The 23,002-nt window shown below is 37.3% G+C and overlaps 1 protein-coding gene across 1 annotated transcript in view; it reads left to right on the top strand.

Annotated features, from left to right (window-relative positions):
* Window positions 1–12,772, top strand: part of LOC148773892 (disks large 1 tumor suppressor protein-like) — a 526,413-nt gene extending 513,641 nt beyond the window's left edge. The window contains exon 5 of the mRNA XM_088832359.1: window positions 11,522–12,772. Within this exon, the coding sequence (XP_088688485.1) occupies window positions 11,522–11,641 (120 nt within the window). The 3' untranslated portion in view covers window positions 11,642–12,772. The remainder of the gene's footprint in view (window positions 1–11,521) is intronic.
* The last annotated feature ends 10,230 nt before the right edge of the window (window positions 12,773–23,002 follow it).

The raw sequence follows: 23,002 nt of genomic DNA, 5'->3' as shown, positions 1-23,002 counted from the left end.
TTTAGTATAAAAGATTAAAATTTATCTTAAAACTGTACAATAGAAAATTTTAAAATGGCTTTATTGTCCTAAACCACTTGGTCATAAAATAATTGAATAAATATTAAAAATTGTTTTTTTTTTTCCCCCAAAGCAGGATGCATTAGATTGCACTCAGCTTTCAGGGTACAGACTTGTCTAGGAACGGAATGTGAGTTCACAGCACTTCTGTCTTTTTTTTTTTTTAACATTGCTTTGCACTTTAGAGAACAAAATGTATCAGTGCCGTTGAATGGTTTTACCCCAAGTTACCTCCAAAAGGAACTTAAAAAAACATAATAATGATTACTGCTTGGAATTTATCCAACTGACTATAAAGATGACATCAGCACTATGCAAAAGGAGCCCCAAATAGGTATTCTGTTGTTTTGTGGTCGAGATAGGAGTTAAAATTTTTAGTCACTTTCAAATATGTTCTTAAATTATTCTGAAAACCCTAGACAGAAATGCCTCCGAATAATCAAATATATCACTTTTCCATGTAGCAATGAAGACAACAACAGAGATTCTCCCTGAAGACCACTTGCACATATTTTTTAAAATTCCAAAAGTCAGTTTTAAAGATATGAGTTATATCATTTATCACCCATATCAGCAAGAATTGTTTTGGTCCATAAAACACAGTTGAAATAGTATTAAAACAATACTTACCTCTCCTATAGTTCATACTTTTGCAGAGATATATAATTTATCACAATGTATTTATGGTATCTCCAAAAAATTTACTTATTTTCAAATATAGTTCTAAATAGAAAATGTGAAGAGGAGTTAGAGATTTTCTTGCTAATAAAAAGTACTTGAAAATCCTTTGCTAAAGACACCATAAATGAAAACATACTTTTAGCAAAAAAAAAAAGAAATTCTCCCTCCCTGATCTTTGTTATGACTCCTCTAGGATTTCAAGCTATAGTGCTTTCTTGCTAGTCCTTTAAAATAAAACTGTCCTGAATTAATACACATGTAATTTACTTAGCAATCTGAAGTTCTATTTAAATCGAGGACAGGTCTAATTGTTAGTTCTTCCTGGCTGACTGCTTGATGTTGGCTATGGTGCCTGATCTGCAAAAGCTTGAACATTCTTTCATTGATTAACATTTGTCCAAAAGCATATATTCATAGGTGTCAGAAAGACAAGGCACATAGAAAAATAATATCCACCTACCCCCTTTATCTTTGTGTTAGGCTTTGGCAGAATTTTTAATATCTGAGAAAAACCTCTGACAAGAGAAAACTAGGTACATTTAAAGTGATGGCATTCTGTGTGCACTTTTCAGAAAACACTGTCCAATGTAAATGCAGTTTTGGGAAGCTCAAGAAGATTATAAGAACAAATTCATATGAATTGCATACTTAATAGGTTATAATCATGTCTTATCAAAAGCTCAACTTTTTAAATCCTTTATTCTTTAGAAATATGGTAATTGTCCCCTTTCCTGTGTAGTTAATTATAAATTTCAGGAAGAATTAAGTCAGCTAAAACTCTTCACTGTTTTTTCTTTGTCTCTATGGTAGCAGTGAAAATAGAAATGAATTGCTTTGATCTTGTTTCTGAATGGCATTTCTTTCCTCAAAGGATGGACCTTATTTGGCAGACCTGAGATTTTAGATATTTTTCATTAGCTGTTTATTCAAAAGAGGTATTTTTTACAGATGAATTTTAAAATGTGTCGGGAAGAAAAATGTAGCTTATTTTAAAAATCACAGGCTTTGTTTCCACAGGAGTTTGTAGTTTATGATATAACAGTTCTGCCAATGAAAAATATTCATTGACTATGGTAGTAGATAATGTTCAAAGTTTCTTTCTTGCAAGGAGAAAAGTACAATTGTAGTTCATTTCGCTTGTCTCATCTTATTATGTCAGTAGGATACAGTGACAGCATGCAAATATCAATGTCATTTAAAGTATTTTACAAGACTGTATTATTAATCTTGTGTTTAGAAGCTTAAATTACTCTATTGAATCTAATTCTACGTAGCAATAATTCAACTTTGGAGATGTCTAGAGCTTCAGGGATTATTGGAAGATGCTTCCACAAAATTCTATAATATATTTCTTAGAAATATTTGCAGACCAATTATTTCAAATATGTGATACCAGACTGAAGAGTCAATTCTAGCTCCCAAATTTAGTTATCCTAAAACTGTTGCAGTATTTCAGATGTTCTTTCCACCTTAAATTGGAAACTTAGATTTAAAATTTGTGATGTGTGTAAAGTACCTTTTTATAAGCGGGAGACCTGGGTTTGGTCCCTGGGTTGGGAAAATACCCTGGAGAAGGGAAAGGCTACCCACTCTAGTATTCTGGCGTGTAGAATTCCATGGACAGCCCATGGGGTCGCAAAGACTCAGACACGACTGAGCAACTTTCACTTTCATAGTTTTTCTCATTTAATTTTCATAGTGAACATATGAGATTTGTGAGATACATATTATTTTATACTTGGGGTGAGAAATAGGCTTAAAGAAGCTAAGTGGGATAGGAGAAAAATCTCTGTTTAATAAGATAAATATAAATCTTATTAACTTATATGTCTCTAATTAATAAATATATTTTATTATATAAATAAATACACTTCTGATTCGAATGTATATTGGACCCTGGGTTAAATATATTCCATTATTATTTTATATAATCCTTCTAATAATCCTTTAAACTGGGTATTATTCTCTCCACTTTATGGATGAGAAAACAAATTCACAGAGTCTAAGAAACTTATTCACAGAGCTAAAAAGCGACAGATTTAGCATTCTAAATATGGATTCTAAAACAATGGATTCCTCATTGTTTTAAACGCTTTCTTCCACTGCCTTTCAGGATAAGTAATTTAATGTTAGAATGAACTAACAACTCACGTCAAGTACCTGGCATCTAATCTGTCTGTTCTGTTCAGTCGCTCAGTCGTGTCTGACTGTGCGACCCCGTGGACTGTAGCCTACCAGGCTTCTGCATCCATGGGATTCTCCAGGCAAGAATACTGGAGTGGGTTACCATTTCCTTCTCCAGGGTATCTTCCTGACCCAGGGATCGAACCCGGGTCTCCCGCATTGGAGGCAGACGCGTTAACCTCTGAGCCACCAGGTAGTACTCAATAAATATTATTTTATTTTAGACCTGGGAAATGCCTTCTTCCAGGGCCCTCTCTCCATTGATGCCATAAAATAAGTTACAACAGTGACTCACATGTATAATAAATATTTAAATGTGGTCTGCTTTGAACATTCAGAGCTTATATAAGTCATCATAGTTTATTTATCCAGGTAGCCAAATGATTAGAAAATATTTTAATGTGGCATATTTAATCCTCTTATGTACTGGTTAGCGCCTCTGCTAACCCAGGGTGGAGAGTCACAAGAGATTTTTGGAAAACGTGATCATGACTCAGCATTGCCATCACTGTCTACTGAAAAACTCTCTCTCAGCATTCAGCATCCTTTGGAGAATGGGTCAGCAGCATTTTTCTCATTTGCAGAAGAGTTGAATGCATGATTTCCCAGCACAATGTCAATCTTACTAAAGATTTCCTCAGAAACTAGTTAGGTCAGCTCATTTTAAACATATTTGACACCTGAGAAAATATTAATAAAAGGAAGCAAGTATGAAGATAAGCCCAGAAAGGCATGAAGTTGAATATTGAGTGATCAAGCCCAAAATTTAATGAGAAATGTTAATGCTGAACATGAGTGGATTTATCATCTGTAGTAGATATCCTGAACAAGCAGGATGTAGTACTAGAAGCCTTATTTAGGCTCTCCGTTGTTACTTTAAATCAAAGTAGAGTTGATGAATGATATTGTGTATTATATGTGTACAATATAATCATTCACAATTTCACAGATTATACTCTGCTTACCATTTTTATACAATGTTATCTATATTTTCTGTATTTTTTTAATTTTTAAAAAATTTATTTATTTTAATTGGAGGCTAATTACTTTACATTATTGTATTGGTTTTGCCATACATTGATATGAATCTGCCCCAGGTGTTCATGTGTTCCCCATCTTGAACCCCCCTCCCACCTCCCTCCCCATCCCATCCCTCTGGTTCATTCCAGTGCACCAGCCCCGAGCATCCTGTATCATGCATCAAACTTGGACTGGTGATTCGTTTCATATATGATAGTATACATGTATTGTACAATATATCCTTGTAGCTTATTTTATACAAAATTGTTTATTTAAAGTTTCTTAGTGTCAGTGATCCCTGCTTTGCTCTCTTGATGAAAACTCAGGAAGTCCATGACTTTCCAGGCACTTGCAAAGATTTAAAAGTCCTACATTCGCTTAAAATCACAAATACAGCCTCAATTAAGTAATTAAAATTGTCCAGTCTCAAATATTAATCAGAACTCTGAACACTTTTCCTGACTACATATTCTCTTTTTCTTACTATGAGGTCTTCAGATAGAGTGTCTGCTTTGGGGTAATGCTATAGGTAGGGCTAGGCTGTTTTATTTTCTTCTTCTTTCTCATTTGCTAGTTGGTTATTGATCCCTCCAGGTTTGAAGCATGGTAGGGAAATTTTTAAAAAAGGAGAGCAGAAAGTTATTATGCTGGGATTGTCATATTTTTTGCTCTCTGAGCCTGACATCATCATAATGATAATAATAACAAAAACAGAGAAAATAGCTGACACTTATGTAATGTTGATTATGTCTAGAAATAATTCTAAGCACTGTATTAACTATTTTAATCTTCATAACAGAGACAAAGAGAGTTTAGCAATAGACCCTGGGTTATCACTGTTGTGGGTCTTAGGGAGTTTCTCTTTCTGGCCCTGCCTAAATTTCCTGTGGGGCTACCGTGGTGGCTTACTGGTAAACAATCTGCCCACCAATGCCAGGAGACACAGGTTTTGTCCCTGGGGCAGGAAGATCCCCTGGAGAAGGAAATGGTGACCCACTCCAGTATTCCTGGGTGGGAAATCCCATGGACAGAGGAGCTTGGCAAGCGATAGTTCATGGGTGGCAAAGAGTTGGACACAACTGAGCGACTAACACTTTCTATGCATCTTTATGACAGATTAGGAAACTAACTGGATGAAAACCTTTATTTCTTTAAGTACAATTATTTATATACATATGTGTATACATAAACATGTATGTATGGATGAATGTATACATACACATTATATAGCTCTATAAAATCAATGATTTGAAGGTATCCTAAGAATTGTGTTTTTCCCCCAATTTTTTTGAAATTTATGTGAATATACTAAAGCATATATTTGACTAGAAGTCAGAAAATTTGTTTTCTAGTAATTTTAGTAAGCATTGATTCTTAAATAGTGATGTTTACAATGATTCATCCTTTAAATATAATTATTCCTTACATTTACAGCATACTTTGCATCTCACAGTGTATTTGCAAACACAGTAGTACAGTCATTTTAGTTATGCCATGGCACTTAATTTTGCCCCTTAGAAACATCATGTTTTAATCTCTTTTTATCTGTCAAACACCTGAGAGTTTTGGAAAAGATAGGAAAGACACTTTACGTGCTTTTCCAGAGACCAAACTCAGGAGAACCTCTTGAGTTTGTTTTGTTTGTTTCTCTGCACCATTTTTCAGGGTCCTTGCTCATCCCTTACTCCTGACCCTAAAAATGGATGAGATAGATCTTTTTCATCTGCCCATGTCACATTTTATTTATATCTTATGGTATACCATATACCAGCTTTCATGTTGCTTTATAATTTCATGTTTATTAATGGCCCTTTTCCTTGGATTGAGAACTTCTCTAGACGTAGACTGAGTCTTGATATATCCTTATTTCTAAATAATACAATAGCTAATTTATTAATGAATATTTGTTGACTGAAAAAATGAATGAGTGGTCCTAGTTTTTAATCCTGTTTTTAAAGTAACATGTTGCATTGTATTTCCTAAAATGTTGGGTGCATTTTAAGAGAGGATTTAAATTTTAATATCTCTAGATTCTGTTATCTCTCTATATACCAAGCAAGTTTGAGAAATGAGTGGCTGAATAAATAAATGAAGAATATGTATATCGTACTATTATTGATGCTTCTGAACACAGGAAAAAGTTCTTTGATTATGAGAATCATTTTATTATGAATAGAACAGAGGTTTTTAGTTTTTTTCTCTGCTTTTAGAAGAACATGCTGTTTTGAACGAAGCATTTAGGTCAAAATTTTATTTGGATTTGTCACACGAATGTATGTTCCTCGGTTCTTTGTCTTGTCACTACAAAGATTTGGAGTGACGGACATTAAAGCCCCCTCAGCGTGTCACAGCTCTCGGGTCTTGGACAGACCATGTTATAGCTCTCAGGTCTCAGATGGACCGTGTTATAGCTCTTAGACAAACCAGTGTTACAGCTCAGTGTTACATCTCTATTTTACTTAGAAGATAGCAGGAAAATCCATCTTCAAGGCGTGAGGGCACGTCGATCCAAAGATGCAAAGAGAAGAGCGCCGCCTAGCATGCGGGACAGAGAGAGAGCTAGCTTTGGCCCCTCTTTTTATATGCTTCCCCCCCCCCCCCGGCCTGCCCTATGTAAATTGGGCCAGCCAGGAGTGTTGTTTGTTTTACCTGAGGTCCTCACTCCAGACCTTGGACCTTCCTTTGTTCTATTTTCCCTTCCTTGTCGTTTGGCCACCGCCATTTTGGACTCCTTTTCCCTATTCTACCTACCTAACAGATTTATCAATTCTTATTCTACCACACACAAACTTGTTCTGAGGATTAAATGACTAAAATGTCCATATTAAATGACTAAAATGTCACTTTTTTATGTTGTTTAGTCGCTCAGTTGTGTCCAACTCTTTTTGCGACCACCGGGCTTTTCTGTCCATGGAATTTCCCAGGCAAGAATACCGGAGTGGGTTGCCATTTGGTTCTCCAGGGCATCTTCCCGACATAGGGATCGAACCTTCGTTGGCAGGCGGATTCTTTACCACTGGGGAAGCCCATACAGGCACTTCAGTTCAGTTCAGTCGCTCAGTCGTGTCCGACTCATTGCAACACAATGAACCACAGCACACTAGGCCTCCCTGTCCATCACCAACTCCCGGAGTTCACTCAAACTCATGTCCATAGAGTCGGTGATGCCATCCAACCATCTCATCCTCTGTCGTCCCCTTTTCCTCCCACCCTCAATCTTTCCCAGCATCAGGGTCTTTTCCAATAAGTCAGCTCTTCACATCAGGTGGCCAAAGTATTGGAGTTTCAGTTTCAACATCAGTCCTTCCAGTGAACACCCAGGACTGATCTAAACTCCAAAACACTCTAACAAATGTAAGCCTCTGATACACAAAAAATTTCTACTCTCTCTTGGGATGGAATGGGTTGAGTAAAAATCTTTATAGCATTTTCTTGAAATTCTTTGTGGTTACATATTTATATAATCAATCTGAGATGTGATTGTCCAGCATATTTGGCTCATTTGCTCAGGATATTCTGGAATGAAATATGTCAAGATAATTAAAGTCAGAAAGAGGCAACCAACAAAGATGAGAGAGCTGGAGACAGCATAGTATTTTAAAAAGACCAAAACTCAATGGATAGTTTTGTCTCTTAAGAAAACATGGTTTTCAGAGTTAGCTTTTCAAATCCCTAAATTCTGGTCATGTCATATATGGCATAAATATTCAGTGTAGATGGATGAGAGGGAGAAGGGAAAGTGAAATCTGTCTTCAGGGTAATTTGTCACCAATTTCTACCTTAAACTCTAATTTGGAGAGATAGACTGGCCATTGAGGTAATTCTAATGTTTCCTCTTGATTTTTGACCTGAGAATTAAAAATAGACTAGAGAGTCTCCTTTCACCTAGCATTTATACTGATCTTTGCTGGCCTTCTAAGGGCTGTGCTGTGCTGTGCTTAGTCAGTCGCACAGTTGTGTCTGACTCTTTGTGACCCCCAGGGACTGTAGCCCACCAGGCTCCTCTGTCTAAGGAGCCTGGGGATTCTCCAGGCAAGAATACTGAAGTGTGTTGCCATGCCCTCCTCCAGGGAATCTTCCCAGTTCAGTTATCACACCCAGGTCTCCCACATAGCAGGCAAATTCTTTACCTTCTGGGCCACGAGGGAAGCCCATAGCCAATAACCCCAAACTCTGTTTTGTTGCCTGCATTAGATGTTAGAGAGAAAAATACTAAAGATGGAGAAGGAAAAATTCTAGGAAAAAGAGAATTTTTAACCTTTTTCTTCCCTAGCTGTGACAGTTCCCTTGACCCATGTTAGATTCTGTCTTCTTCAGAAGTAAAGGGGCAGGTAAAACCTGAGGCTGGGGTTTTCAGGTACGGCACTGAGTGGAAAACTCTTGTGCTGCCAGTGTTTGGCCCAGCAGCTCTTGACCTTTATTATCATGCAAACTCACAGAGGAGTAGCGATACCCTGTGCTAACAGTGGATCAGAATGATAGGGATCCTCAACTGGAGGATTTACCTCTTTGGAGGAGGAAACAGATTACTGGGAGGAATATAGGTGGCTATGTGCTTCTCCAGTGGCTCAGCTGCAAAGAACTGCCTGCCTGCAATGCAGGAGACCAGGCTTTGATCCCTGGGTTGGGAAGATTCCTGGAGAAGGGGATGGCAACCCACTTCAGTATTCTTGCCTGGAGAATCTCATGGACAGAGGAGTCCGGGACTAGCGGGCTGCAGTCCATAGGATCACAGAGAGTCAAACATGACTGAAGGGACTGAGCACACATGCTGCACTCGCATGGGTAGATATATGAGTGGATCAAATAAACTCCTCTCAATTTATAAGTGAGAAAAATGAGGTTTAAAGTGTTAAAGTAACTTTCCCAAAGTTCCACAAGTAGATTCATGGAGACACTAATGAAATCTAAGATCCCAACTTCTATTCCAATCTTATTTTTTTCTAGTCACACACTATAGATTACAAAATAATATATGTTTTCATAGCATCTGTCTTCAATAGGCCTTTTTATGTATCTGTCCCTGTGTGATCATATTGTTAATTTTCATGGTTAAAACACCAATGGGCTTCCCTGGTGGTTCAATTGGTAAAGAAGCCTGCAATGCAAGAAACCCATGTTTGATCCCTTTGTCAGGAAGATTCCCTGGAGAAGGGAATGGCAACCCACTCCAGTATTCTTGCCTGGAGAATTCCATGGACAAAGGAGCCTGGTGGGCTACAGTAGCCCATGGGGTCATGGAAAGTCTAACACTTTCACTTTCAAACCACCAATGGGAAGGCCTTAATATCTGAAACTCATGGAATAGTGAGACGAGAAACTCAGAGTTCTATCGTTCTCTCCTCCATGGTATATATCCATAGACGTTTAGACACTCCTTATTTATACCCTCCATCACATTTTATGAGTACTCATATTCCCACAGCTAAGCACAACTCACTTATTTATTAAATTTTGCCTCTTTACCATGTGTTCCATAAAAATATACATTATCTGGATATAAAAAGAGCCTATTATCACTACTATTACTACTAATAACTATTATGAATTACTACAAAAGACACATTCTTCACCACTAACATTATTTGGTATGACTTCTCATAATTAGAAATAATAGCTAGTAGTTTAATAATGCTTTCAAATTTCAAAAAGCTTACTTTATATGTAGGTAAATTGTATTTATCTGACTTATGCTATCAGAAAAGGAAAATAAAATTGTTCTTTTACTTTACATGTCCTTTTTCATAAAGTCCTTGCAAACTGTGATAGTTATCTGAAGCAAATCTTTATTATCTGAGAGCAGTCCTATGAATTAGTATATGCTGAGTCACTCAGTAATGTCTGACTCTGTGACCCCATTGACTGTAGCCCGCTGGGCTCCTCTGTCCATGGAATTTTCCAGGCAAGAATACTGGAGTGGGTTAGCCATTTCTTTCTTTACGGGATCTTCCTGACCCAGGGATTGAACCTGTATCTTCTGCACTGGCAGGTGTATTCTTTACCACTGAGCCACCTGGGAAGCCCTGTGAATTAGGCAAGATACTGTTTTGTGCGTGTGACTACCAGACTCACAGTACCTCCTGGCAGCAGGCACGTGGTAGAGCTTAGCACCTGACATCAGTCCAGGGCACCTTATATACCCTGTTGGTAGTTTATGTCATATTTTCATTTAAACAAGAATACTGAGCCTGGAGATTGATGATCTAAGTGTATGTTTATGGTGACTTTATCAATAATCACTCAAACAGCATTTCAGAGTTTAGTGATGCCTTAAAAATAAATCACCTAAATAAAGGTTGCTCTGAAAAGCTTACAAATCACAAAATAGGATTCTTAGCACAAGGACTGAATCCAATACTTTGTTCCAGTTAAATTAGACATATTAGGATCATTGATAAGATGAAATCATGTTAGTTGATGACATGTCTTAAGCTCCATTAAACAGAAAATGAAAAATGCGAGCTTCTCATAGAAGAAGCATGCATGGGCTGCAGAGTCAGTCAGATTTTTGCTGCAGTCTCAGTTATGCTGTTTTCCTGTAGGATAACTTATAGATGAGTTTCTTACTCTCTGTGAGCCTCAGTTTTCTCTTCTGTCAAATGGGCATAGCAGTGCTTCTGTCCATAATTGTTTTAGCAATGAGTGATAAAATACTGAATCCAGAATAATCTTTAGCATATTTAGTAGTTCAGTAAATCACATCTGTGGTTTGTATGATTATTGCTAATATTGTTAGTAATTTTTATGTATTATACTTGAGTGTGCAATAAAATAAAAGATAGAAGTTTTGTTATAATCATTTCCTCCCCTTTTAGCACTAATCAGAGCTCTTATTACAGGATGGAGCTGTATTGCTGGTTAAAAGAAAGCACTTCATTTTCTCTAAAAGCCCAATTAGCATTGAATTTATAGGAGTTAAAACAAAAGAATAGCTTAGCCTGAGACATTTCTTATGTAGCTCATAAGTGAAATATCTCTTATATGAAAAGCAGTGCCTGGCAAACGGTTTAGAATGTTAAATCTCTGTGCTCCTGGTTTCAATTCTTTGCACCTCCGTCTCTGATCTGACAAGAAAGGCCTTTAAAATCTATCCTGTCCAATTTTACTTTCTCTGGTTCTATGAAATGCCCTAGAGAGATCTTCACTACTAGTTCACAGTCTGGAAGGGGAGACAAGTAAACATATCTTTCTGTTACTCGGCTCAAGTGGTCTCACAGGGATACAGGATGTATCAGGGTCCTCGGGGAACCCAGAGGAGAGATCTGGTCTGTCTCTGGCTTTGGAGGCGTCTCAGATGGTTTCCACTGGGATCTGAAAGGCCAGCTGCTGAGAAAGCCTGATTCCAAAACCCCAGGATTTAGAGTAATACAACCAAACAAAGAATAGTTTCTTGGGCCTTGATAAGAGTAGAAATAACATAGCTCGTTTCTTTCAGCACTGCACCAAAAAATCATCCTCAAAGATTTCTCCTGTACTTGTAAATATGGCAATAAATACATTGATGATAAACCTATCAATGGGTGTATATTGCTGCACATTGTGTATAGAACATAATATCATTTTTATTTATTTGCAGCAAAACCAAGGCAAGTGTCCAGCTCAGAATTGTTCGGTGGAAGGTCCTGCTTGGATGCCCGTTCACCACTGTACTGTAAGTTGCTTGGATTATTCTAAGATTGGCCAGGTTAAGAGATAATTATTTTTATATTTTGGAACAACCTTCATGGAATGTGCTAGAATACACTCTGAAATTCTAGACTTCAGCAGACCTTTTGAAAGGAGAAAGAATGTTTCCTCAGAAAGCTCTTCATTATAAGAAACACCTGTGATTAGGGATCGCATGTATTTCTTTTTGTAGTGAAAGTAAATTGCAAAGGATTTGTCTAAATGGGTTATTGATGGTTTACAATTAAAGTCTTTGAAATGAATATATTTGCCCATTTATTTTTCTCAGTAGCTGCATATTCATGAATACTTGATTTTAGATACCTTAGAGAAAGATTCTTTCTCTTCTTCCATTCTTGTGTTGACTGTTTAATAGTGATGAGTACACGGATTTGCAATTTTCAACTCTTCGTGTTATAATAATAGACTCTGCATTTGTGTGAAATCTTCCATCACAGAATTTTCAAGTGCCTTAGAAACAAACAGGTACTATGTCATTATTTCTGTGTAGCAAATGGAAGACTTAAATGCAGAGGAACTAAGAGCAGTGCACGAATTGTAAGGCTGGGAATAGATTCTGGACACTCTGACTGTCCTTTCGTGAACTCACTCTGCTATGCTGTGCTCTGAATAAGTGAAGAAAGTGACTGATTCATATGATTCTCTCTTATACATACATTGCCTGGTAGAAAGGACAGTGGTTCCTCTGGGAACTGTGTGTGCTGTAGCTGACAGTTTGCATGTCATGAAATAATTTGTGTGTGATGACAAAAAGTTCAAAAGTTCCTTTTGAGACATTCCCCTCGTTTGACCCACCTTGCAGGCAGTGTCAAGTGATCTGTGGAACTCTTTAATAAATACCCTCATCTTTTGTTGAGGTACAGGCTTCTGAAAGGCGCAGCTGCGCTATCATAGCATGACTGATGACTGTGTTAAAAGGCAGTAGGTCTGGGGGAGCCTGCTCCTCACACAGATTGTGTGAGGAAACGGAAGCTTGTCCCTTTGTTTTTTGTTTATCTGTGGAAGATGAGATGGTGGGGTCACCTTTAATGAAGGAGAGATGATGGTGGTAAATTTTGAAGGCTTTTTTGCAGTGTGGAGGCAGCTGAGACTTGCTCGAGACTTGGAGAATAAAAATGTCACATTTTTGGGAGCAGATGGTCAGAAGGGAGTGTATGCTTAGGGACTCTGCTGATGCCAGAGAAAAGATGAGCTTTAATAATTCTATTTCTTTATCAATCACTGCTTTTGTTGTATTCCTGATGATATTATTTCACAATTACTGATTTATATGTCTTTTTCTCCAAGGAAATCATGTACTCTTCAGGGTCCTAGTATACCTACATCTAGGTAAATCCTTGAGTTCATGGTAGGAGCTCTGTGAGTATAGATTTAATAAATGCATCTTCAATCTGTTGATTTCCTCTTTATAATAATAAGCTACAGTAAATTTTTTGCAACCCTCATATTTCTTGCTGAAGAAGAATAAATATATATTTTATTTTCTTAGGTGGTTTCCATTTCTGACCTTCAGGTGTCCTTTTATACCTTTTCCTTCAGAGTGTGTGTTTTGAGGAATTTTGTTTTCATACTAAACAAAATTTTGTCATTTGATTCACCTGTTCCAGGCACTATGGCAGTTGCTAAAGATGAAAGATAGATAAGATAGTGATTGCATTTTATCAAACACATTCATGTATTCCAGTTAATAGCTGATCCATTCCAGAGCTGATAATTCCAGCTCCAAATAAAATAAATTTGACATTATAGTTACTTTGTATAGTCTTACTGCAGGAAAATCCATTATTAGAATTCTGTGTTTTATGTTTTAACAAAATGGTTGAGCCTTCATTGTTGCCTTGGAGTTGGACCACTGAGGATCTGAGAATCCCAGATTGTCCTACTGCTGTAGGACACTAAAGATCAAATATGGAGATGACTACATTTAAGATCCTTCCTGAAGATCACAAGTGTGAAAGGCCAACACTGAGATTTGATGTTCAGTTCTATGGTTAGGTGAGGGTGTCAAAAAGATGTTTCTTCTTGCTCCTGCTTTAGAATTGGGAGCTGCTGTTTACATAGATTTCCTTTGCCATTTACTTAAAAGTGATAGTGAGCTGGCCAAGAGGTTCGTTTGGGTTTCTCCATATAATGTTACAGGAAAGCTTTTTGGCCAACCCAATACATCTCCTAGTGGGGCAGACACTTTCTGCAGGAATTGAACAACCCATAATGATTCTACTTTCTCTGTTCAGTAACTCCTTTCTGCAAAGGTAGGCACCTCACGGACATGTTTGGGCTCTCTGAGTCTGTCCCGGGTCATGACTGACTGATCCAGAGCTAAATATTTGATCCTAGGTGAGCCAGTTGGAGTCTGTCTCCTGGATATTTGAAATCTGTACCCAGAGAGATATGAAACTGATAGCCATCAATATTGAATCATATGAATGACAATAGTTTGGGAAACATCCTGTGAACCTCAGTTGCTAAAATTCCTTGAGCTGCCATGTATTTGCCCTTTGAGATTTTGCTTACTCAAAGCTCTCTTTGATTTTGTGAAAAGGTCCCAATAATCTGCTGGTAACCAGTAAGTTACTTTTTTCCATTAAGTTATATACTTTTTTTTCTCTGATAACTGAACTAATTAACAATGTTGTGGTAGTTTCAGGTGAACAGCAAAGGGAGTCAGCCATACATGTACATATGTCCATTCTCCCCCAAACCCACCCCCACCCCAGTCCAGGCTGGCACATAACATTGAGCAGATTTCCATGTTAGATTTTATTTTGTTTGTTTTGAGAAATTTATTGTTCTTTGATTTATTTGTAGGCAAAAAGTAAATAAAACTCCTTAACTATTATCCCCTGGTCAGCAACATTTTTGGAGCTCCCGCTAGAGTTAAAGTTGATGTCATGAGTAGTAATCTCGGATAGAAAGAAGTACTCAGAATTGTAGGATTTTAATAATTTATAATAGTCCATCCATTTCAGTATTTGGTTATATACAATAACCAAATAATACAATAATTTGGTTATATACAATAGGTGGGTACATAAAAAGAGCAAGGGATAATTTGGTAATGACTTAATCCACATGCAAAAGTGAGAAGTATGGATAGTTAACTATACAGTAATAAAAAGCATCTTTACATAACAAAACTGTATAAGATATGTAAAGTCATTCTGGTATTAATTTTCATATTCTCATCTCCCAAGAAATAGAGAAAATCTTAGTCTACTGTGTTTAAGAGAATGTCTAATTGGTCTCAAATCCCCCATGGGCTGAAGCATGTTATAAATAAATTAATACATACCTGCATTCATAATAAATAGTTTCTGTTATCTTTGTGCATTTTTAAAATTCACTTGATTCTTTCCTACATTTCTCTCCCTGTTGCCTTGTTCTTTCTTGATGTTTTGTTCTAGGATGATTGTATCCTTATAATTGGACTTTATTACTTTTTTCAGAACAATCCTGATCTTTGTGTGTTCATTTGCCCTCAGGTTCATTTTAAATGCAGAGCTTTTGTCACTGGTTTTTCCAAGAAAATTTATCCCTCCAAATTGCTTTGCAGATGCCTAACAACAGCTAACTATTGCCTCAGAAATGACTTCTATTACTTCTTGCTCATTCTCTTCTAGGAGGTTCTCTTTTTTGGCATTCCACATCTCTGTAATAATGGGACCAAGAAGTATTTTTAAAGACTTTTCCTTTTAGACAGAATTACAGTGTACAGATTGTGATTCAAGCTGGATAGAAAATTTACCTCCAGTAATTATACAGAAACATGGACACATTTATAATTCCTGAATAATTGTAAGTGAAATATCTTTTCTAGTGAGAAGTGTGACAGTTTTATTGTTTACTTAACTCTCATTGTATGGCTATATTAAACACTAGAATGATAGCCTTCCTTACCTCTGTACTTTAAATTTAGTTGGGTTGTATGCACATTGGTTTGTATGATCACAACTATGAACACAGTGATTACCTGAACCCCTGCCACTTATTCACAAATGAGAAGAGATCCATAGGTTCTGGGACTCAGGTGAAGACAGGCAGGTCTCTGAATCTGGAGTGAAATAGGCTAAGAATTAGTTTTTGGCTGTTGGAAATAAAGAACCTTTGACTTGACTAGCTGCAGGAGGCTTGACCAGCTACTGCTGTTCAAGGCAGGTCTCTGGTCCACTCAGTTTGACTCTGGCCTATGCATGGGTTGGTTCACCTCGAGGAATGTCCCCAAACACAATCCTTAATTATTAAGCATTACTCAGAAATGGCTGTAACATTTTATTGATTGGACATGTGGTGTATCAATATTTAGAATAATTGTGTGCTTGCACACCCCTTAATTCCTGGAAATTTAAAGGAGTATCAAGAGAGGAGTTTCAAAAAGCCAAGTTAAAAATAAAATCTCTGCTATTATGGAGCTTATCATGGATATTGTTATATATACATATCTCTATTGTTATATATAATATTCACCTATAAGTAGATATGGGAAATATTTCAAAAATCATTTAAGCATTTGCAAATATTAGAACACTGTACTCTGAATATATCAATTCTTATTTACTCATTCAAGAAACACTTACTGAGCATAGTTTATAAGTTGTAACTGACCCTTCAATTCCTTGGGATAGAACAGGGAAAAATACATTCATGTAATCATTGTAATGGGTAATACATGCTATATAATGGTCTATAGTGCATGCTGAGTCAAAAAGTCATTTCCAACTCTTTCTGACCTCATGGATTGTAGTCCATCAGGCTCTTCCATCCATGGGATTTTCCAGGCAAGAATCCTGGAGTCAGTTGCCATTTCCTTCTCCGGAGGATCTTCCTGACGCAGGGATCGAACCCTCATCTCCTGCATTGCAGGGGAATGCTTTGCCACTGAACCACCTGGAAAGCCCATGGTCTGTAGAAAAAACTATAAATTCTCCAAACGGAGATTTACATCAAGATGGCTTTTAAAAAAGAGAAGATGTAATATTTGATGATAGTTAAGTATAAAAGCTTTAGAACTGAATAAGATTTGTATTGGGCTTCCCTGGTGGCTCAGATGGTAAAGAATCAGCCTGCAGTGGGGTCACCAAGAGTCAGACATGACTGAGAGACTAACACTTTTGCTGTTTTCACTTCAAAGTTTGTGTTAAAATATGAATTCTACCACTTACTTGCCTTTATAACCTTGAACAATCTGCTTAATCTCTCTGAGTTTACACCTGTAACAAGATATTTTGAGATTTACATGAGATAATGCATAGCAAGTGTTAATACACACCTGGAATATGGTAATTGCTTGAAAACTGGTAAAAGGAAAAAAAAAGATAAGTCATTTTAAGAGAAAGTGGTGGGGGATGAACTGGTGAGGGAAAGCATAAAAACAGGCAATAAATCATCATTAACTGAGGGCTCTTTATTTAGGAGGGCCCTTGGCAACCCACTCCAGTACTCTTGCCTGGAAAATTCCATGGACAGAGAAATCTTGTAAGCTACAGTCCGTGGGGTCGCAAAGAGTCAGACATGACTGAGTGACTTCACTTCACTTCACTTTCTTCTGAAGGGCTTCCTTGGTGGTCCAGATAGTAAAGAATCCTTCTGTAATGCAGGAGACACGAGTTTGATACCTGAGTTGGAAAGATTCCCTGGAGAAAGGAATGGCTACCCACTCCAGTATTCTTGCCTGGAGAACTCCACGGACAGAGGAGACTAGCAGGTTATAATCCGTGGGGTCACAAAGAGTCAGACACAACTGAGTGGCTAACACTTTCTTTTGAAAGAAATTCAGGCTGGGACATGAAGTTTCCATGAGTTAATACACAACACTTTATGACTATAAAAAGAGAAATCTTGAAGCTCTTGAAGATAAACATTTGCCCTCTGACAGGAAAGAACTTTGATATGGAGTGTCATATTAAGATGTTTGTATTTTGAGTAATATAAAGCCATTTTTGAAGAGTGGGGCTAGATACTCTTTTTAATTTAAAAGCATAGGAACAATTTCCCTACCATGCCTCTCTAGATTATGAAAAGTAATTTTTCTCTTTTATGGGAAATCAATAAAAACAGACCTTCCTCTAAGAAACCAGAGGAGATGTTCTTTTAAAGTGTTAATTGTTTCAGCATGTTCTCCCAGTCTGCCTCCCATTACCCACAGTTGGATCATATACTCTAATTGAAACCAGTTAATACAATGTGTGCAAGCTCTGCTGTACTAGTGTAAAGCTTTTCTTAACTTTGTTTTGGTAGCTCCTTTCTCCCCGCTTTCTTTCCTCCCCAGTTCTTTGTGTGACTTCATTTTGTATACCTCCCAAATAAATACGCAGACCATGGCACTAAGAAACGTCCAACCCAGTCATAGAATAAATAATGTCGTATCTGTTTTCTGAGTGTTTGCAGAATTCTTAGGAATGCAGAACCTTCTGGGCCAACTCCACTGCTGGGAAATTACACCCAGGATGGCTTTGATGGGTACTGTCTTACAAAGACTGGATATGATTTTTATTTCTTAGGACAAGGATTTCATACTATCAGTGGTTAATTCCATGACAGAACAAAAAGTTAGGATAAGATGATCACAGCTTTAAGAAAATTATGGAAAATTACAGAGTACAGGGCCTTAAATTGGTCTACATTGGGATTAGAGTGCATCTGGCCATAGGGGTGGTAGCCATGGAATTAGAAAAGAATCCAGAGGGGAAATTATCTTAGAAAAATCACAATGCACTTTAAGAAATGTCAGCTCTGTGCAATGGCTCTGATTCCAACTTGGTTGTAGTTAGGGCTTGGAATCAAGGAAAGTATGCAGAGGACTAGGCTGACACAATGGATACATTCCTTTTTCCTCCTCTCTTCTGGCCCTTACAGGACTTTCAGCTTATAAGTTTCCTCTTTAGGTTTGAAAGAGCCTTCTGGGAGCTGCAGTTGTGGTTGTTGTTCAGTTGCTAAGTTATGTCCAGCCCCATGGACTGCAGCACACCAGGCTTCCCTGTTCTCAGCTATCTCCCAGAGTTTGCCGAAGTTCATGTCCGTTGAGTCAGTGATGCTATCTAACCATCTCTTCCTCTGCCACCCTCTTCTCCTTTTGTCTTCAATCTTTGTTACACTGATCTTTGAAAAATACTCAGAAAGGGAACCCACGGTATTTATGGGGTTGAGGGGGAGGTTATTGGTTCATGCGAGAGAGGAAAGGGTATTTCCAGTGAGCATACATAGAAACTATGCAGAGTAAAGAACAAAAGACATGTAAACATGTACCCAGCATGCCTGTACAGAGATGAAGTTTTCATGTCCTGAAGTTGCTGCAAGATCTGGGAAGCTAAATAGAGGCATGGTAGGTAACCATCTGGGAACAAAAGGCAGGCCCACAGTAAAACTGGAGCCAGCAAAATTTGTGTCCCCAGATTCCTCTTTCTGCATCTTTTATTATTTCCCTAAAATTCCCACTTTATCCAACTTGATTAATTTTCAGTCAGTTCAGTTCAGTCCTCAGTCGTTTCTGACTCTTTGCGACCCCATGGACTGCAGCACACACAGTCTTCCTGTCCATCATCAACTCCCAGAGTTTATTCAAAATCATGTCCATTGAGTTGGTGGGTGATGCCATCCAACCATCTCATCCTCTCATCCCCTTCTCCTCCTGCCTTCAATCTTTCCCAGCATCAGGGTCTTTTCCAGTGAGTCATTTCTGTGTATCATGTAGCCAAAGTATTAGAGTTTTGGCTTCAGCATCAGTCCTTCCAATGAATATTCAGGACTGATTTCCTTTAGGATGGACTGGTTGGATCTCACTGCAGTCCACGGGACTCTCAAGAGTCTTCTCCAACACCACAGTTCAAAAGCATCACTTTTTTGGTGCTCAGTTTTCTTCACAGTCCAACTCTCACATCCGTACATGACCACTGGAAAAATCATAGCCTTGACTAGATGGACCTTGGTTGGCAAAGTAATGTCTCTGCTTTTAATATGCTGTCTAGGTTGGTCATAGCTTTTCTTCCAAGGAGCAAGCTTCTTTTAATTTCATGGCTGCAGTCATCATCTGCAGTGATTTTGGAGCCCAAAAACATAAAGTCTCTCAGTATTTCCATTGTTTCCCCATCTATTTGCCATGAAGTGATGGGACCAGATGCTATGATCTTAGTTTTCTGAATGTTGAGCTTTAAGCCAACTTTTTCACTCTCCTATTTTACTTTGATCAAGAGGCTCTTTAGTTCTTCTTTGCTTTCTGCCATAAGTGTGGTGTCATCTGCATATCTGAGGTTATTGATATTTTTCCTGGCAATCTTGATTCCAGCTTTTGCATCATCCAGCCCAGCATTTTGCATGATGTATTCTGTGTATAAGTTAAATAAGCAGGGTGACAATATATAGCACTGATGTACTCCTTTCCCTATTTGGAACCAATCTGTTGTTCTATGTCCAGTTTAGGGCCTTCACATTCACCTAACCCTTCCTACCTTATCTTTCTATAATATGCAGCCAAGAATCTGATAGATTACACAGAATTAATATAAATCCTTATGACAATTCTTCCTATGTGTATTTGGAATTTTTTGTTGTTGTTTTCCATCAGTGTTTTTATTTTTTCACAGATTTACTGAAATATAATTCATAAACGGTAACAATTCAGCAATTTAAAGTGCACAATTCAGTGATTTCAGTACATTCACAGAGTTGTGCTACTTAACTACCAATTTTAGAACATTTTCATGTCTTTAAAAGAAACCCCGAGCCCATTAGCAGTCATCCCCATTCCTTTTGCCTCCTGCTCCTGGCAATCACTAATCTGATTTCTAATTTGCTTATTCTAGACATTTCCTATAAATGGAATTATAAAATATATGGCCTTTTGTGACTAGATTCTTTCACTTATAGTATTTCCAAAGTTTATCAATGTTGTAGTGTGTGTCAGTTCCTTATTCCTTTGTCTCAATGAATAGTGTTTGGTTATATGAACACACTACATCTTGTTTATCTGTTCATCAATTGGTAGACATTTGTGTTGTTTGCCTTTTTTCAATATTGTGAATAATGCTGCCATGAGTATTCACATGCACGTTTTTGTATGGACATATGTCTTTAATTCTCTTGAGTATATACCTAGGAGAGGAATGATTGCCTTGTGTGGTAACTGTGTTTAACTTTTTGAGGAACTGCCAGATTGTTTTTTAGAGCTGCTTCACCATTTTATATTCCTACCAGCAATGGATGAAGGTTCAATTGTCCACATCCTCATCAGCATTTGTTCTTGCCTTTCCTTTTTCTTGTAGTTTTCCTAGTGTGTATAAAGTAGTATCTCATTGTGGTTTGGGATTTGCAGTTCTCTAATAATCAGCTGAAACTCCAATACTTTGGCCACCTCATGCGACGAGTTGACTCACTGGAAAAGAGTCTGGTGCTGGGAAGGATTGGGGGTGGGTGGAGAAGGGGACGACAGAGAATGAGATGGCTGGATGGCATCACCGACTCGATGGACATGGGTTTGAGTGAACTCTGGGAGTTGGTGATGGACAGGGAGGCCTGGCGTGCTGTGATTCATGGGGTCGCAAAGAGTCGGACACGACTGAGCCACTGAACTGAACTGAACTGAATAATTAGTGATCTGCTGAGCATCTTTTCCTGTACTTTTGGGCTATTCATTTGTCTTTGGAGAAATGTCTCTTTAAGTCGTTTACTTATTAAGTTTGTTTCATTTTGTGTGTGTGTGTGTGTTTGTCTTTAGGTCTTTCATAAGAGTTCTCTCTATGTTCTTGCTACTAGCTCATTATTTCATATATGGTTTGCAGGTATTTTGTACTGTCCCATGGTTTGTCTTTTTACTTTTTGATTGCATCATTTCAAGCAAAAAAATTTAAATAGATGAAGTCCAGTTTACTTTTTTTCATGTCACCTGTCATACCTAAGGAGGCTTCATGTAACAAGGTCACAAAAATTTACTCGTGTATTTTCTTCTAAAAATTTATAGTTTTAGCTCTTACATTTAGGTCTATGACCTATTTCTAGTTAATTTTTATGTATATTTGTATATCGAAAGCCAAGTGTCAATGAACCATTTGTTGAAAAGTATTTTATTTCCCCACTGAACTGCCTTTACATCCTTGTTGAAAATCAATTGATTATTAATATAAAGGTTTATTTTTGGATCTTCAATTCTATTCTGTTGATTTATATCTTTTTCCGGCACTATGCTGTCTTGATTGCTTTGTAGTAAGTTTGAAACTGAGAAGTGTGCATCTTCAATTCTGTTCTTCTTTCAAGATTGTTTTGGATATTTGGGATCCATTGCATTTTTATATGAATTGAGAATCAGCTTGTCAGTTTATGGAAGAGTCATCTGGGATTTTGATAATGATTGCTCTGAATCTGTAGATTAATTTGGGGAATATTGCCATTTTAACAGTACTAAATTTTCTGATCCAGTGAATGCTTTACTCTTTATTTAGGTCTTTAATTCCTTTCTACAGTGTTTTATAGTTTTCAGAGTACCAGTTTTTGCATTTTTTGGTTAAATTTGTTACCAAACATTTTATTATTTGTTATGCTATAAAATGTTTGTTTCCTTAATTTCACTTTCAAATTCTTCATTGCTAGTGTATGGAAATACAATAAATTATTTACTTATTGTTTGTGTACCCTGTAATATTGTTGAACCTCTTAGTTCTAATAGCTTTTCAGTGAATTCCTTAGAAGTTTCTGTATACAAGATTATGGTATCTGCAAAAAGGGATAGTTTTGCTTCTTCCTTTTCAATCTGGATGCTTTCTGTTTCATTTTCTTGCCTTGGCAAGAATATACAGTACAATATTAAATAAAATTGGGGCAAGCAGACATTCTTGTCTTGTTCTTGCTTTTAAGGAAAAGTTCAGTGTTTATTATTAAACATATTATTAGCTGTGGGATTTTTATAGATGGCTTTTATCAGCTGAAGGAAGTTCCCTCTGAGTCCTAGTTTGTTGAGTGTTTTATCTTGAAAGAGGGATTTTGTTTATTTGTGTGTTTGTTTTGACATTTGTTTTTAATACTAAAATTTTCATGTGCTGTAAGAATGCCTTGACTTTCTATTGAGAACACTACGCAAAACTTGTCTAGGATTCATGAAAGTACAATCTACCTACTCATAGTCTACACCTGGCTTTGCCAAAGGATAATTCTTCCCTTATTTGACAGGTAAGAAAACTGAAACTCAGAGAAGTGAAATATTTTTTTGGCCTTGCAAAAAATAGTTTTTGGTATTTTAAAGTACCCAATCTGGTGCTATTTCTGACATAATTCACTGTCTCTCCTGAGCAAATATAGTCTCTTGAGTTTGCTGTGAACAATTCAGTTCAGTCCAGTCACTCAGTCATGTATGGCTCTTTGCAACCCAGTGGACTGCAGCACGCCATGC

The sequence above is a fragment of the Moschus berezovskii genome, chromosome 25 (genome assembly GCF_049115385.1).
Source record: "Moschus berezovskii isolate FMDL1 chromosome 25, NW_MosBer_1.0, whole genome shotgun sequence".
Lineage (NCBI taxonomy): Eukaryota > Metazoa > Chordata > Mammalia > Artiodactyla > Moschidae > Moschus > Moschus berezovskii.
This window is presented reverse-complemented; position numbering and strand designations above follow the sequence as displayed.